The sequence below is a fragment of the Mytilus edulis genome, chromosome 12 (assembly GCF_963676685.1).
Source record: "Mytilus edulis chromosome 12, xbMytEdul2.2, whole genome shotgun sequence".
NCBI lineage: Eukaryota > Metazoa > Mollusca > Bivalvia > Mytilida > Mytilidae > Mytilus > Mytilus edulis.
In genome coordinates, this window is record NC_092355.1 from 38,895,009 (window position 1) to 38,910,845 (window position 15,837).

The following is a 15,837-nucleotide window of genomic DNA, read 5'->3' on the forward strand; positions in this document are numbered from 1 at the left end:
TGCAAGACGATGGACCCAGTTAAAATGAATTACACTCTAGTTTTCATTCTCTCTATAAATATGTATTTTATTTATGCGTTTTAAATATTCCCACCTGTAAGACGCTGGACTCTGTCAAAATGAATAACAACTCGTGTTTTCATTCTCTATTTATATATGTGTTTTATTTATACATTTTCAATATTCCCACCTGTAAAAGTGTGACGAATAACCGTAATCTTCCGGGTTCACTGTTACAGATTATCATTGGACAAACGATATAGATAACACCGAACTCTTATATATTCGTAGATTTGGGAATTTACAACGGTAACAATAGACGCCGAGACCTTATTTTGAAATGTTCACATTTTGTGTTCGTACCTTTTCTAATACTTGCAGAAGGAATAAAATTAAAGGTAGCATTTAAGTTTTATGAAGAATGGTTTCAACAAATGAACGAAATAAATGGTGAGTAAATTTCTTGTCACTTTCATAAAGGTAGATAAAATGCAATCAATTTAAATCCCAGAGGTCATGTTTTGACACTTGTGTTTTGGGTTCGACATAAAGAAAGCATTTTAGATGCTTTTAAGGTGGTACCCAACACTTTCACTAAAATTAATTTGGCTCGTTTAATTTTCATAAAATTTTGACAAAGTATTTACTTTGACCCTTTAACCAAAATATATAAATATCAAAAATTTTGAACCAACCATTTTATCAGAAAAATTACACTGGTTATATAGCAGATTGACAAACACCAATTTTGATCATTGAGAAGCTTAATACTCCCTTTACAATACAACGTTATTAAAACGTTTGGCTGATTTTACAGAGTTATCTCCCTGTAGTGTTAGGTACCACCTTAATAATATTGGGACCCTCAATTTAATTCCAGCCATCAAAATGTTTTCGGGAGTCAATATATTTATTTGGAACAAAGTTCGGGACCACGAGAAAAATTCGACTCTTCCGAAATTTCGAGTCAATCGAGTTTGAGACACCGAGAAGTGCGTTTCTTCTAAGACTACAAAAGACTCACATGTGATGCTCGATTGCAAACAGTTAAACAGGCCAATAAATTACCCAGTTAAAGAGTAATGTGGAACCATACCAGTTTGATGAGCCCACTTTAATTATTGAAATGAGACAACATGGTGTAACTCGCTACCAGGGATGGCTAGAATCTCGGATGAATCGAACAGTCTTGTCGAGTCCCTTTTACTTTGGATAAACGAGGTTTTACTGTACACATCTCACGTCATTCCAGACAAAATGGCATATATAATTTATAACGATATTAATCAGAAACACATTGGTGCTAGATGAAAGAGCAAACAAGAAAAAATACTATGAATTCATAATTATTCGTGGAGTACCAAATTTCGAGAATTTCATATGGGTAAACTACAAATTTATGTAAACAAAGTGCCAATTCCCTATTTGCCTGTGTGTTACACACCTGCAAAACTACGAAATCAACTATCCATGAAAATACAATTTAGAAAAATAGATTCCTCAATCCACGAAAATTCGTACCCACAAAAAATAAACAAATACACAATACAGCATAAAAGAATAATGAGCGCTTAACAAATATTGCGATTTGCGTATAATATCGGTCGTACTGGACAACAAAATGCCGCACAGGCAATATACATGTATAGCACGTATAAACTAAGAGATAACTTTATAGGAAATGTAATTAAACATATGTCAGATTTTATGTCCTGGCAAGAAAATGAAAAAAATAAATATCTTCTTTGTCCATCAACCTCAAAAGAAGTAGAAAGCTTAGGGTCCTATTTTAAACAGGCATTAGAACTAATTAAGGACAGGGGAGTCTTGATTTATTTATAAAATATATTTATATATCATATAGATAGATTATTTTGCTTTCTTGATTTTTTTTGTTTTTGTTTGTTAAATGTATTTTGTGTATGTTTATATTATTTGTCACAAGCTTATTGTTTAGAGTTTATATGACAATAAATATTTGAATTGAATTGAATATAAAAAAGAATAACGCACAACTAAAAACTTATAGGTTGCATTTTTACATTGTGCAATTTACATTGCACAATGTAAATACAGCTGTTTCTCAGACCACGCCCCTTTTGGGGAGATCAATTCTAGAATAATAATATAATAAAATATTTTTCAAAGCTTCATAATAAAAGTGGTCCAGTTTTAACCGTAAAAGGATTTCTTATGGGAAATTGCATTGTAGATATTTACAGAAATGCAACCTATACAGAAGATTTTACACAGAGTATTAGAAAACCATCAGAGATTTAAGTGTGTCCACTCAAGATTGAAAAACCAGGTCTTTCTAATGTCCACTCATGGATGGAAAACCCCATAAAAGTACATAAAGTGTAGGTTAAAATTGGAGAAAGTGTAAATTAATACATTTTTGTTTCTAAAGGAGGTATTTGCCAACCCACTTGTGCGTACCAGTCAATATTAAAATATAGGTGAAGATGTCCACGGTGATTAATATCCTGCTTACACATTTTGTTAAACGCCTTTCTAAAGTTAAAGTCCATTGATGGGAAAACCGATACATGTAAATGTATTATACAGTATGTTAAAATTGATAAAAATGTAATTCATACATTTGTTTTTCTTAGGGGGGTATTTGTCAACCCACTTGTGTATAAATCAATCGAATTCAGTAGGTTTTTTTTTACACTGTCCATATGCGCCTCATTTAAATGTTAACTGGTTAAATCCTTGTATGATGTCTACCCATAATGCAATCGGATAAAACAAAATGTGTACTCCTTTGATTTATAATTTTTATGAAACTTTTGAAAATGTTGATGATTAATCAATGACGCAAAAAAAAAAGTCGCATAATTCATAGAAACTTTTGTCACAAAACTGACATTTTATCTTAATTCGACGTTTCTCAATCTAACGTACTCTGGATAATATTTTCAAAAGCGTACACCAATTGAAAAGGTTGTTATTTGCACAAAAATGTTGTGATTGGGTAACAAAGTCCTAAACAGTGTCAAAAGGCAATTGACCTTTAATATTCTTTTTCTGATTCCGGGTATAGATATGATTTTACCCATAAGCCAATAGAATCTTACACTAAGATACTAAGTTAAATTAATATCCCCTAATTATACACTCCCACTGAAGAAGGAACAGAAAGAATATAAATTTGAAAGGATTTAAGAAATTCAATATTTTGCTATTTCCTGGTCTAGATTCAGATCCAGGCTTTTTAATAAGGGGCCACTTAATTCCCCTACCCCTAATCCGCCTCTGAGTCAGTCCTCAATCATACCTCCTCTCCCAATTTAATTGCATTATCTTCTGGTGCGTGCATACAACATTACAAAATTTTCGTCATGTTTGATAGACATCTTACAAATATACATGTGTCATTTTATTGAGATGAGGATAAGCCGTGACTGTAAGATTGTATTGCGCATGTCTGTCTAAAGTTGCATTATCTGCAATCGTGATTTTTTTAAAAATTATTTTCAATTCATACAAAATATCTTATAATCTTATTTGAAACTAGGGGAGTTCCCTAGATACTTCGAATTATATTGTGTCCCAAATCCTGACCTGTACATATCTGTAAACTTAAGTATAATATCATTTTCATTAAATTGATGTTGTTAACATTTACTTTCTCCGTGCATGGTGTCGTCTGTCACGAAAACTTTTATTTCCGTAATCTTTCAATGCAAGCGGTTGCGTAGATTTTTATTTGATTAAAAGTTGAGTCGTAGCACATACATGTTTTCGGTGTACATATGTATCCTTTTAAAATGTATTTACTGATAAGAAGAAGATAATCATAACGTTGTAAAGTTTAATATGCAAATCTAAATCCGATTTACGTGAGTTTACATTGATGTACGGAAAAACTATATTCATAAGCTATTCTAAAACAACTTTCAACACGTTCGTGTATTAAAGTTGATGCTTTATACAAATAATTATGTCTTTTCAAAAAAATATATATGCATGCGAGTCAGACGACGGGGGTCATTTATTCATTTTGTATTAATTTATTTTCATACATCTACTAAATCCGTTATTTATTTAACACACTCATGTATTCCTTTATTTATTATCATTCATCCCCCTCCCCTTTCTTTAATCTCTATTCTTTATTTCCCACAGTTTTCTCTTTTCTTTGTTTTCCTTATCTAGGTCCTATTTTGTATGTTTTCAATATTATTTTTTTTTTAAAGTAGTTTACTTTAAATTCGTTTGGTTCAGCCTGGCTGATTATAATTGAAATTCCCTTAGATCCATACTGGTTCATCGGACGGACTTAGTATAGGTTAATTGATGGAAAAGAAGAAATCTGTTGTATTAATAAGAATCCTCCCGCACAGAAAATGTGCCCTTTTGCTGATCGCCTTATATACTAAAGTCGCAAGAATAAACACAGTGCTATAATATTAAAATACAAGCAATTTAAAATATAGCATTATTTTATACACAATTGCAAATTTAGTAACCATAGAGAATCATTCAACCCAAGTAAATCGCTCTATATTCAGTCAATCGTTAACTATATTCTTTTATTTGCGGCTGCATGTAGATTTGAATATTGACCCCCCTTTTTCCCTGTTTTTTTTTAAATTGTATATTGTCTTTTTATTTTCTGATATCCGAAAACAAATATACAAAATATTTATATCTTCCAGGTTGAACAAAGAGACATGATTTGTACAATTTCACACACATCTAAATGGCGGTAACTCAAACCATTAAGACAACTACGTTCCACAGATTCAAACGAGATGATGAAAAACACGCAGAGTTTCACGAAAGTTCAGACTTATTAGAGGGACACGGAATCTTGATCGTTATATTTTTGCTAATAATTTTAGTAATAGTTGCAGTAGTCATACTTGTCATAATGTGCAGAAAAGGGCGTTTCCGTAGACAAAAAGAGTCAAGTAATGCAAATCATACCCGATGCCATTGTTTTCTCAACAGAGGTTTTCAATTAGAACAAGGTGTTTCATCACAGAACTGTTCCTGTCAGCAACCCCGTTTAGCGGAATGTATGCAAAACAGATATCCAATTAATAATCATAATGGATTCATTTCGAACCATAATCATGGACAATTCCAAAATATTCCAAATACCAACTTTAGACCTAGTCATTATGATGAAAGAACAAATACTGCAGTATCAGGTTTTCAAGGGACTATAAGACAAGCACCAAGTCCAATTCAAAATGAATGTGAGCAAATTGTACAAAGTCACGCGAGCCCTTCAGTTGGCGAAACGGTAGCTGATTATTCAAATAGCGAAAACGAAGACGACGAAGAAGAAACACACCCAATTTCAATTCCTAATCAAGAGTTATTTACTAATATTCCTCCTCAACTTTTACAAGTGTGCGAACGAAGTAAAACAATACATGTACACAATAAAGAAGTTGTGTTCATTTCAAGAAGAGTGACGGATAAGGGAGATAACTTAGTATTAGATGGCATGGGTATATCATTGTTTGTTCCTCCTGAAGCTGTTAAAAAGAACGAAACAAAAATAATCGTCCTGGTTTTAAATTGGGATTTAAGTGACAACCCATATATGTCAGACAAACAAGCATTAGTATCACCAGTGGTGTATGTTGGTCCCCATGACCTTAAATTAGACAAACCATGTACACTTAGTTTCAAACATTGTTCTTTTGATCCGAGACATATCCAGGTAATGAAGAGCGAGACTGAATTGATCGAGTCTAAAGATTGGGTCGAACATTGCTCTTTAACTGAGAATAGTGGTGCTTGTGTGGTGACACCAGACGAATGTCAGCTTCAAATTGACTCGTTTACCTTATACACGTGTTTACAATCGCCGACAGGTTCAGATGATTGTAAAAAATGGCTGCAGGTGGCTGCATTTTCAAGTCCTTTACAAAACAGCATTAATCACCAACAGGTATTATACAGCATAGTATATATAGTTTTTTTTACGGACCAAATAATATTTTATTAAGTCTTGTTGGGTTTTTTTTGCGAAAGAGTTCAATAAACATATTTACAACAATTACCACAAAGTAACATGGTTTTCTTCTACTTGTAAATGATGATGTGATTGTTGTTTTAAAGAAAATATTATAATCGTAGTATATTCTCAAATGTACACACCATATACATGAATGTAAAATACCATTTATTGAATTTTGCTTTCCTAAAATCTAGTGGCAAGTATTTCTTACATACTCGGGACCAAAACAATTAGGTTTTCTAGGTTAATCGACCAGAATAAAGGTAGGAAAAGTTGGATGGCTCTTTAAAATGCTCTATGTTGGAAAAAGGTAGAACGTTTTATCTTGCAACAGTACAACTACCAACTGAGTTGTTGCAACCGATTTTTTAAACGTGCAATGTCCGTAGCATGCTTCGTACACGGGCATTGTATAAAAGTAATTTATAACCATTTCGATTTGACGTGTCTGTGTATTAATTTATACATAACGCACAGTGAAAAGTACCAAAGAAATAGAAGAATTTGTTTGCTAAAAGTCCAGTCGGAAATATTTCAAGCTGATGTGGGGTTATTGTAAATGAGACAGCAATCCGATGAATCAGAAGCCGAAAACCGAAAGAGTGAAGACTTCTTGATGTGTTTGTAATCTTAATGTTTATTTTTTAATTTAGGTGCGTGTTTATTTTCTAAACAAGACACCATGTGCATTACAATGGGCAATCCAGAACGAGGCTAAGTTTGGTGGACAGTTGATGGGACCAGAGAAGGTTTATCTGTTTTATGGAAATGCTCAAGATATGTTTATTGCTCTTAGGTAAGTAAATATTCAAATACACACATGTTGCCTTTTAAATTATGGATGTAAATGAATAAAATAGTCACATGCTTATATTAAAGGGTGGTAGTACAATGTACAACTCGTAATGCATTTCATTTGTAGTTTGGTGCTGTATAGATATGTTAGATTTTATGTGCATATATTCAATTAGTCCTTATGTTGTTTTTACAACAACATTGAACTGCTATAAACCCCTCGCACGGTCGGATAGACTATTAGTCCACGTTAGTTTTCTAATGCATTTCATATCAACAGTTATCATCCACAAGTTTTCTGATAAGCACTTCAATTTAATCTATAGACATTTTCTTCCTGTCGGAGCAGTACTTAATAGGGGAATTACTAGACTGTTGACCCATATTGACAAACAAAAGACGAGGTCGCGGACTACCACCTACCGGTCCGTTGCTTAGATATTGTGTAATAATATTCTTCCTTTAGTCCAACTTAATGTCAGTCAGTTATATTAATGATTACACTATCTTGAAATTTCTTTTGAGGATATATAAAGTTTAAGTTAAATATTTGAACAGTTTAAAATGTGACCCTGCATATTCTAAAGTAAACGTTATTTTGTTTGCAATACATGCAGATACATTGTCAAGTATTTTTTAGTTTAAAGTTTGATTATTTTTTGTTAAATTGCACAAGATTGAAGGAGTTTCATACAACATTGTTGAACAAGATATTAGACTGTTGAACTTGCAAATACAAATGATTATTGTCTATTATCTTGTGTCGCTCAAAAATGGGAAGACCTTAAGGGTATTTTTTTTAAAGGGTATTTTTTTTAAAGCAGATGTGTGTTTGTTTACTTACTCCGTATTTGAATAGAATATTAGAATAAAATTGAACAATATTATTATAATCAATACGTATTGTGTCTTTCAAAATTAGAATAAACAGTTAATTTCAAATGTCATTCTTATGGAGGCAATTTTTTTATGTACACGAGGTGCAACTTTAAAAATAAAACTTACAGTTTATACAATGTACATGTCGTCAATAATATTTATTAAATAAGCAAAAAAAAATAGCCGTCTCTTCTTCATCTAGAACATTAGCTTCTCCAATATTCATGTGCATAAAATACAGGTCAGACATCATCTAATGACAATACATTAGAAAAATAATTCTTTCTCTCAGCCAATTCCGGAGGGTTTACAGAATAGAAAATGATGGACAAAAAGTGGAGAGTTAAGGAAAAAAAGAATAGAAAATAATGGACAAAAAGTGCAGAGTTAAGGATGTACTTAGGTGAAATTTTAAAAATCAAGAAATTAAAATTGATACTACATTTTGAAAGAGCACCGGTTAAGGAACAAAATTAGCTAAAAATATTGATAGGTCATGGACCTCGTTTTCGAGATATTTGAGATTTAAAATATAGTGAGAAAGGCTGACTCGTACTTTTACCTTACATTTGCATTAGTATAATTAATTTGAAAGAAAAAAAATTAAGAAATTGCTCAAATTTTGGAAAATGGCCTTCTATGAGCTATTGAAGTATTTTATAAAAAGAAAAATGGGTGTTATGGGGAAATTTTTTTTAACCCAGTACTGATGGAAAAATACCAAGGAGTCCGAACATTTGACACCAATTTCCAAAACCTCACCCAAGTACATCCTTAAGGAAAAAAAAGAATAGTCTAAGAGAATAATTGGCAGAAAGTGCAGAGTAAAGGGGTGAAAATTCAGAATAGAGAATTTCTTTACTGTTAAATGATAAAAGAATAGAGAATAATTATTATGGACAAACTTATTAAAGAAAAGCGTTTTAAGCATACGGCATTTCCGAGACAGATTAACGGCAAGTCAGCTAGTCCTCCTGGTCAGAATAAATGTCCAGTTAGGCAAATACTATGTCTTCCTTTGGAACATACAATGCAGGGTTCATATCTACATGTATATCACAACATGATCTTGTTCTGATAAAGCTGTATTAGTTGCAACTGTAATATAAGGACAAATCCAAGTATCTGTCTATAATACATTATTGCTACAACACATGTTTCTATCATGGGCATTACAATTTCATTGCAAAAAGATCATTGTCGTTATTTTTAAATACAAATGTATCTATTACAATTAATTATATAGGTGATTTTCCATATGCGGTTTTTGTAACGTGTTTTCCTGTAGCTTGGTGCTTATCGTAAACTTTGATATGTATGATAGCTTGTTTCGAAGCTGAGACATTTTCACATGCGTGGTTAAATTTTCAGGGTACGAAGTGATATTACCTTTTCCCGTAAATTACAATGTAGCATACCCTGAAAATCCTTTCGTGATGCGGCTCCTTGTGGTAAAAAAGTTATTTGATTTTTTGTTAATAACTTTGAACACATTTGATAGCTCCATAGTCTTTATACATTTATTCTTTGTTCCTCTACTTTCCAAATCAACACAAATGGTTAAGCGCAGTCACTTTTAAAAGAAATAGAAGATGTCCAATATCACTACACAGTTATATTTTGCCTACGCACAGCTTTTGATTTCTTCATTTTGAGGTAGGATATTGATCCAGATACTAGAAAGTACATATTTATAAGTTAGCATGATTAAAGTTTGAATGGTATAGATTTAATATGTTGTTTTCGACTGTGTGTACCCGGCTAGTTTTGTGACCGAATGAAATGTTTTAATACACATAATGTAAATTGTTTCTATCTCTTCGAAGATACGGGTTGCTGATTTTAAGGAACTCCTGACACCGCCACTGGCTTCCATGTTGTTTTTTCGAAAAAAATATTTTATTCAGACAAACATGAATAAAATACGTCTGCGTGGATATTTATATTAGGTTGTATATATATTAAATAAAAATTGAAGTTTCTTATGTTATATTTACAGATACTTGTCTGATGGTTGGAATAACGTAGACAAAGAAGTGGAAGAACATGTTCCTTATATTAACATTTGGCATGGTAAATGTCCGCATATTACAATGTGTTTTAAAAAAAATTGTCGACCTCGAGAATTAACATTTAAATTGTTTCTCTATCAATATACACTTGAAAATGAAGGTGGAAATTTTATAGCTCACGTTACAGAAGAGAATAAACGAGATCTTCATTCCGGAAGTGGAAAAGACAATGGGAAACAGGAAATAGTAGTGACACTTCCGAGTATGCGTAATGATTTGAAACAAGACAAAGATGAAAACCGTCCTTACTCCGAACCGCAGGTTCACCTCCATTTTACAACACCAGACGTTCGGCTTGAAAAAGTTGAACAGGCGACAAAGGATTACTATCCACATGATCTCAAAGTCAAGCTAAAAGTTCTTTTAGATCCAAATAGTGCATTTGATAGAAACTGGAAAGCGCTTGCATCAGCGCTTGGAAAGGATAAATGTATTCGATATTTAGAAACAATGAATAGTCCAACCGAAAACCTCCTTTCTTATGCTGAATCCATGAAGTTGTCTTTGGAAACCTTAGCGGTAGGTGCATTCTCCTATTCCTTTGAATTTGTAAAACAAGTGGTACTTCTTTGTCCCATTATAAACCAGTGAGGAATTATTAACCATTCGATCCAATTCAGTTGAATTCACATTATGTTAATATTTCAAGAAAACAATTATTTGGGATTTCGCCTGTAAGATAGGGAACCGAGTATTCCCCCCTACAAATATGAAGAGTTTATCTAAGCAAACAATGTGTGCAATAATGATATATTATTGAATAGCAATATAATATTTCCTACAAAAAGTAACCAAAAGTAATCGTGCAATAAATTCCTTTATTGCACTAGTGCAATAAATCATCAAAATTTATGACGTCATCAACGACAAAATCTTAGTTTTAACCAATTTTTACTTTCAAATATTATATTGCTATACAATAAAAGGGTTAGTGCATGAATATTGGGGAATATTATCCCTTGTAGAACATATATTGCACTCGCAAGCTCGTGCAATATAAAATTCTACTCGGAACAATACTCCCCAATATTCATGCAATAACCCTAATATGAGGCAGGCATTACCTGTGAATGGGGACGAAGTTTGTTAAATTATTTTTTTTGTAATTTAAATATTTGTTAAAAAAAAGATACGGAAATACCGTAACGTTTCCGATTTTGGTTCTTTTGTTAGGGATTTTACTTGTGACGTTATTTAAGTTATGACGTCATGTTCAATGTAAACAAAGAAACGCAATGCATCAGGTAGGCCTAACGTTTATTCATACCAAAGACAAAGAGTGATTAAAAATGAAATATTGGTATTGTGTTCCTTGAGTTCCTATATTTTACTAGACTAATCAAAGTCTCACGACAACAAGACCGGAAGAAGGAAGTAGAGTTATGTGTTCTGCGCAGATCCGGAAATTAAAAATCGCGACAAAAAAAAAAAAAAAAATTGAACGATTTTGAGTTCATCATGTTCATTAGTACAAAGAAAATTCGGGAAATTTTCCCGATTTTTTTTTTTTTTTTTTTTTATTGAATTTTCTACTGTAATAGGGGACTTCGTCCCCATAATATGAGGCATGCATTACCTGTGAATGGGGAAGAAGTCTGTATTATATTTTTTTAAATTTAAACATGTTGATAAGAGAAATGGAAATACCGTAACGTTTCCGATATTGGTTCTGTTGTTAGGGATTTAGTTGTGACGTTATTTAAGTTATGACGTCATAATCAATGTAAACAAAGAAACGCTGTTATCCAGGGTTGAGTTCAATATCGTAGCAGCTACGTAGTGCTACGTAGATTTTGACTATTGAACCTGTAGCTATAGACTAGTTGTTACAATGATATTGATAGCAGCTACGTAGCCACTACGTAGCTTCTACGATATTAAACTCAACCCAGGTAACGTTTTTTTTCACATCAAACAATTATTAAAAATGATTGGGTATTGAATTCCTTCCTATATTTGTTGATATGTTGATAAATATACATTTTATTCAGTCTCATGCAAACAAGACCGGAAACGGAAGAAGACCGGAAACGGAAGTAGATCTGAAAAAAAAGTTAACGATTTTGAGTTCATAGTAGAATGAAAAATTCGGGAAATTTTTCCCGAAATTTTTTTTTTTTTTTTTTTTTTTTATTGATTTTTCTACCGTAAATGGGGACCGTCCCCATATAATACAATCTGCTAAATTGCAATTGTCCAAGTGTTAAAGAGGCATAACTCTATAAAAGTAAGTCATTCACTTCTAAAATTCTATATCTGTTTGCAAGTGTTAGTTCGTTCATGTAGCATTGTATACGAGTTTCATGAAATTATCGAAAGGCAAACTTAAAATCAAAGTAAAGTGTAGAAACGAAAATGGGACGGACAAACTTTAAGCAGCGGTAACATTTAATGCCCTCGTTTCCTAAACTTTGTTTTCGATTTATGAGCTTGAATACTCCTTTAATATTTTTCACCTGACCTCTCTCTTTAAAAAAATGATAATTGGTCTGTGATATTCGTATTCTACATACATTATCCCTAGTGTAGACATTGTATTGCTTGCAATTATTTTTCATTCGCAATCCTATTTGTTTTTATGTTTTATTGATAAAAAGAGAAAGAAAGGAATGCGGGGCTGGGGAGGGGGGATTGCAGTTACAGTTACTAAAAGATGGTTATAAATGATGATATTTAAAATAAGGTAATAATTTGGTACACTTTTGAACAATCATGCTTTCATCTGAGGCTATTAAACTGAATATTAAAACTTCCTTAACATATAATAGTCCAAAGTTTGGGTAAGAGCTTCATGATAATAATTTTGTTTAAACTTATCCGAAAAGTAGAACATGCACTATATTGTAAACATGTTATTGAAAATGCAGGTGGTATTTTATAAAATGCATTTATTGTCCTAAATAATGCACTTCAAATTTACTTGAATGTGTTATCGAGACAAGTTTAATCACTTACACATGTTTATGATCTTACGCACTAAATCAACCTATGATAACGAATTTAACATAGTCTAACAAACAATCGTTATGTACCATTACTGGACCCTGTTTTAAATTCGACAAATCTGACATCAAATACAAAAATGTATAAATTCATTCTAAAATTTATAACACACTTCAGATTGTTTTTTTTTTTGTAAATTCGTGGTGTGCTTTCTTTTGTATGTATATTTTTATTCTTCAAGTAGAATACTTCAGGATTTCGAACGTGTGATTTTTAAACAAAAGATTACCTTTTGCATTGTTTGGCACTATTTAACATGTATTTTGACCACTTTTATAAAATTGAATACAATGGAAATGGGGAATATGTCAAAGGGACAGCAACCCGATCTAAGAGCAGATAACAGCCGAAGGCCCCATACTGGCCTTCACTGTAGCGAACAAACCCCGAAAACTGGGCCTCAGCTAGCCCTTAAATAAAATATGTACTAATTCAGTAAACATGGACGTCATACTAAACTCCAAAACACACAAATGAACTAAAATTTAAAAAAAACCATGGTATACACACAGCAGAGGGGATTTAGAGGGAGGCAGGGGGCCCGGACCCCCCTTTTCTGGCTGCTTATATAGGGAATCACTGAAGCATGACCGGAGTGGGCCCCCTCTTAGGCAGTCATGAATGAAAATTTCTGGATCCGACACTGCACAGTAAAGCTCAGTTTAAAAGAAGTTCAAGTCCGATGTCACATTAAGTAACAAAAGAAACTTAGCACAGTCATGTATATGCTGGTTTTGTTTTTATGTTTTTTTTTCTTTTTATAGGATATTTTATCATGTATTCAAAGAGAAGATGCATCAACGTTGGTTAAAGAATATATTCCACAAACAACTGGCAATGGCCGTGCAGGACACGAGTCGACTGAGAGTTCATATAGCTACAACATCCCAGAATACCAATGAAGTTCTACACAATACTTATATGAATTTGTAATTTTGTTTATGCCCAATTTATGGGCATTATGTTTTCTGGTCTGTGCGTCCGTCCGTCCGTTCGTTCGTCCGTCCGTCTGTCCCGCTTCAGGTAAAAATATTTGGTCGAGGTAGTTTTCGATGAAGTTGAAGTCCAATCAACTTGAAACTTAGAACACATGTTCCCTATTATGATATGATCTTTCTAATTTTAATGCCAATTTTCACGGTCCACTGAACATAGAAAATGATAGTGCGGATGGGGCATCCGTGTACTTAGGACACATTCTTGTTTGATTTATTGTAAATGTGATATTTTCGGTCATTTCGAAATTGAGATAAAATAGTAAAAATATCCCATTACTTCTGAGTAAAGAATGGACAAGGGACTGTTCATTTATTAAAGTATTATCATGATATATAAATCGAACATTCGGCAAAACAACGAATTTAATAAATAAATTATTAGAAAAAACACTGTTGCATTCCCGAAGTTTTTTTGTAGAATACATGACTTCACGCAATATTATCAAAACTTTCAACTTTCCCACAATCTGATCATGACAGACACAAAATTAAACCTCTTCATTCTCAGATCACAAAATGATTAGACCTCAAATCTGATCATTTAAACGTGTTTAGTTCATTCATTCGACAGCAAACATTGTCTACCTGTTCTAATAAATGCAATATACAGATTTGTAAAATCGATTTGTGCATGTAAGAAAAGAAAAGAATGTTTTGTAAATGTCATGTTCCTTTCAACAGAATGTCAACAGACTTATTTACAAACATAGACGTAAATTTATAAAATTCCCTTTTGAAATTAATGTAAACTTAATAATTTCTATTTCAAGATCATCATTATCGGTATTATATATTAAGAGAAGTGATAGTTTGTATTGGGTAGAAATGTTAGTATTTTAGAAAAAAAATGTCGTAGCAGGGCTTTTGTATATGTTTGGAATTTTTAAGAAATGTCGGTCATGCAACTTTATGTGTATTTTGTTTTGCAAAGGGTTGGTTTTCTGGTAACGAATATTATTATGTAAAAGAACCAAAAAATTCTGATTCTCTGTAAGACATCATTGATTTTTGAATCATTTCATTTTTGAAATTATCAGATGATTATTATGCCCCATCTACGATAGCAGAGGGACATTATGTTTTCTGGTCTGTGTGTCCCTTCGTCCGTCTGTCCCACTTCAGGTTAAAGTTTTTGGTCAATGTAGTTTTTGATGATGATGAAACTTATTACACATGCTCCCTATGATATGATCTTTCTTATTTTAATGACAAATTAGAGTTTTTACCCCTATTTCACGGTCCACTGAACATAGAAAATGATAGTGCGCTATCCGTGTACTGGGCTAGTGCATAATTCTAGTCTACATATTGTAATAAATTATAGTTGTCGTAAAAATCTGCACGACATTCGACAATTTTTGTTTAAGATGTCCATATTGTGTATTAGATTAAAAACGACTTTGAAGACGTATATTTGTCATGCCTAAGACTTTTTAATAAACTAAGTCAAAATAATAAATAATACATTTATTTACAAATAAATAATTTGATTTGAAATTCGCCATTGCAGAATTTTTGAGGATCGCTTTGTTCATGTTTTACATATTAAAATGTACTTTGTTTGCATTCTTGTAAAAAACAAAAATTATATAGAAAATGATAAACATTCAAAGATCTCACTAACTTATACTTTTCAGGGAAATTTATATTATAAAAAAAATGTTTTTGCAGTCATGGCAGGAATTCTTTTTGGACCTGTGTAAATAAACTTATCATAAATACCAGTATTAAAATTTTATATTAACGCCAGACGCGCGTTTCGTCTTCAAAAGACTCGATCAGTGACGCTCGAATAAAAAAATGTTAAAAAGGCAAAAAATAAAGTACGAAGTTTAAGAGCATTGAGGACCAAAAATTCCTAAAATTTTTGCCAAATACAGCTTAGGTAATCTATTCCTGAGGTAGAAAAGCCTTAGTATTTCAAAAATTCAAAAAGCAAAGCATACATTTTTGAATGTACATATATTGAAATGACCCCTAGTCCGTTAGATTCTGTAATGGTACATTTAAAAGATGTTTAACTGCTGGTTCAGTTGCATCATATGTATATTATGTTATATGTATATGAATTTTATAATTAAAGATTACAAAATATTGAGCAAAA

At 32.2% G+C, this 15,837-nt stretch overlaps 1 protein-coding gene across 3 annotated transcripts; it reads left to right on the plus strand.

Annotated features, from left to right (window-relative positions):
• The first annotated feature begins 233 nt into the window (after positions 1-233).
• Positions 234-15,837, plus strand: LOC139498419 (UNC5C-like protein). Of its 3 annotated transcripts, XR_011657933.1 has the most exons (8): positions 234-450; positions 4,668-5,917; positions 6,640-6,782; positions 9,660-10,251; positions 13,500-13,664; positions 13,927-14,781; positions 15,021-15,430; positions 15,650-15,837. XR_011657933.1 is itself a non-coding variant. In XM_071286800.1 (5 exons), the coding sequence occupies exons 2-5, from the start codon at positions 4,712-4,714 to the stop codon at positions 13,635-13,637; spliced, it is 2,079 nt and encodes a 692-aa protein (XP_071142901.1). In that variant the 5' UTR covers positions 291-450; positions 4,668-4,711; the 3' UTR covers positions 13,638-14,221. The 3 variants fall into 3 exon arrangements, 1 of the variants encoding a protein (XP_071142901.1); XR_011657932.1 differs by having other exon boundaries at positions 15,371-15,837; XM_071286800.1 differs by lacking the exons at positions 15,021-15,430; positions 15,650-15,837 and having other exon boundaries at positions 291-450; positions 13,500-14,221.

What these genes read in the sequence shown, in the direction of transcription:
- LOC139498419 (XM_071286800.1), top strand. Translation starts at nt 4,712, where the DNA reads ATGGCGGTAACTCAAACCATTAAGACAACTACGTTCCACAGATTCAAA. An exon ending in ACAGCATTAATCACCAACAG is followed by an intron (nt 5,918 to 6,639) that starts GTATTATACAGC and finishes TTTTTAATTTAG; the next exon opens with GTGCGTGTTTATTTTCTAAA. An exon ending in GATATGTTTATTGCTCTTAG is followed by an intron (nt 6,783 to 9,659) that starts GTAAGTAAATAT and finishes TTATATTTACAG; the next exon opens with ATACTTGTCTGATGGTTGGA.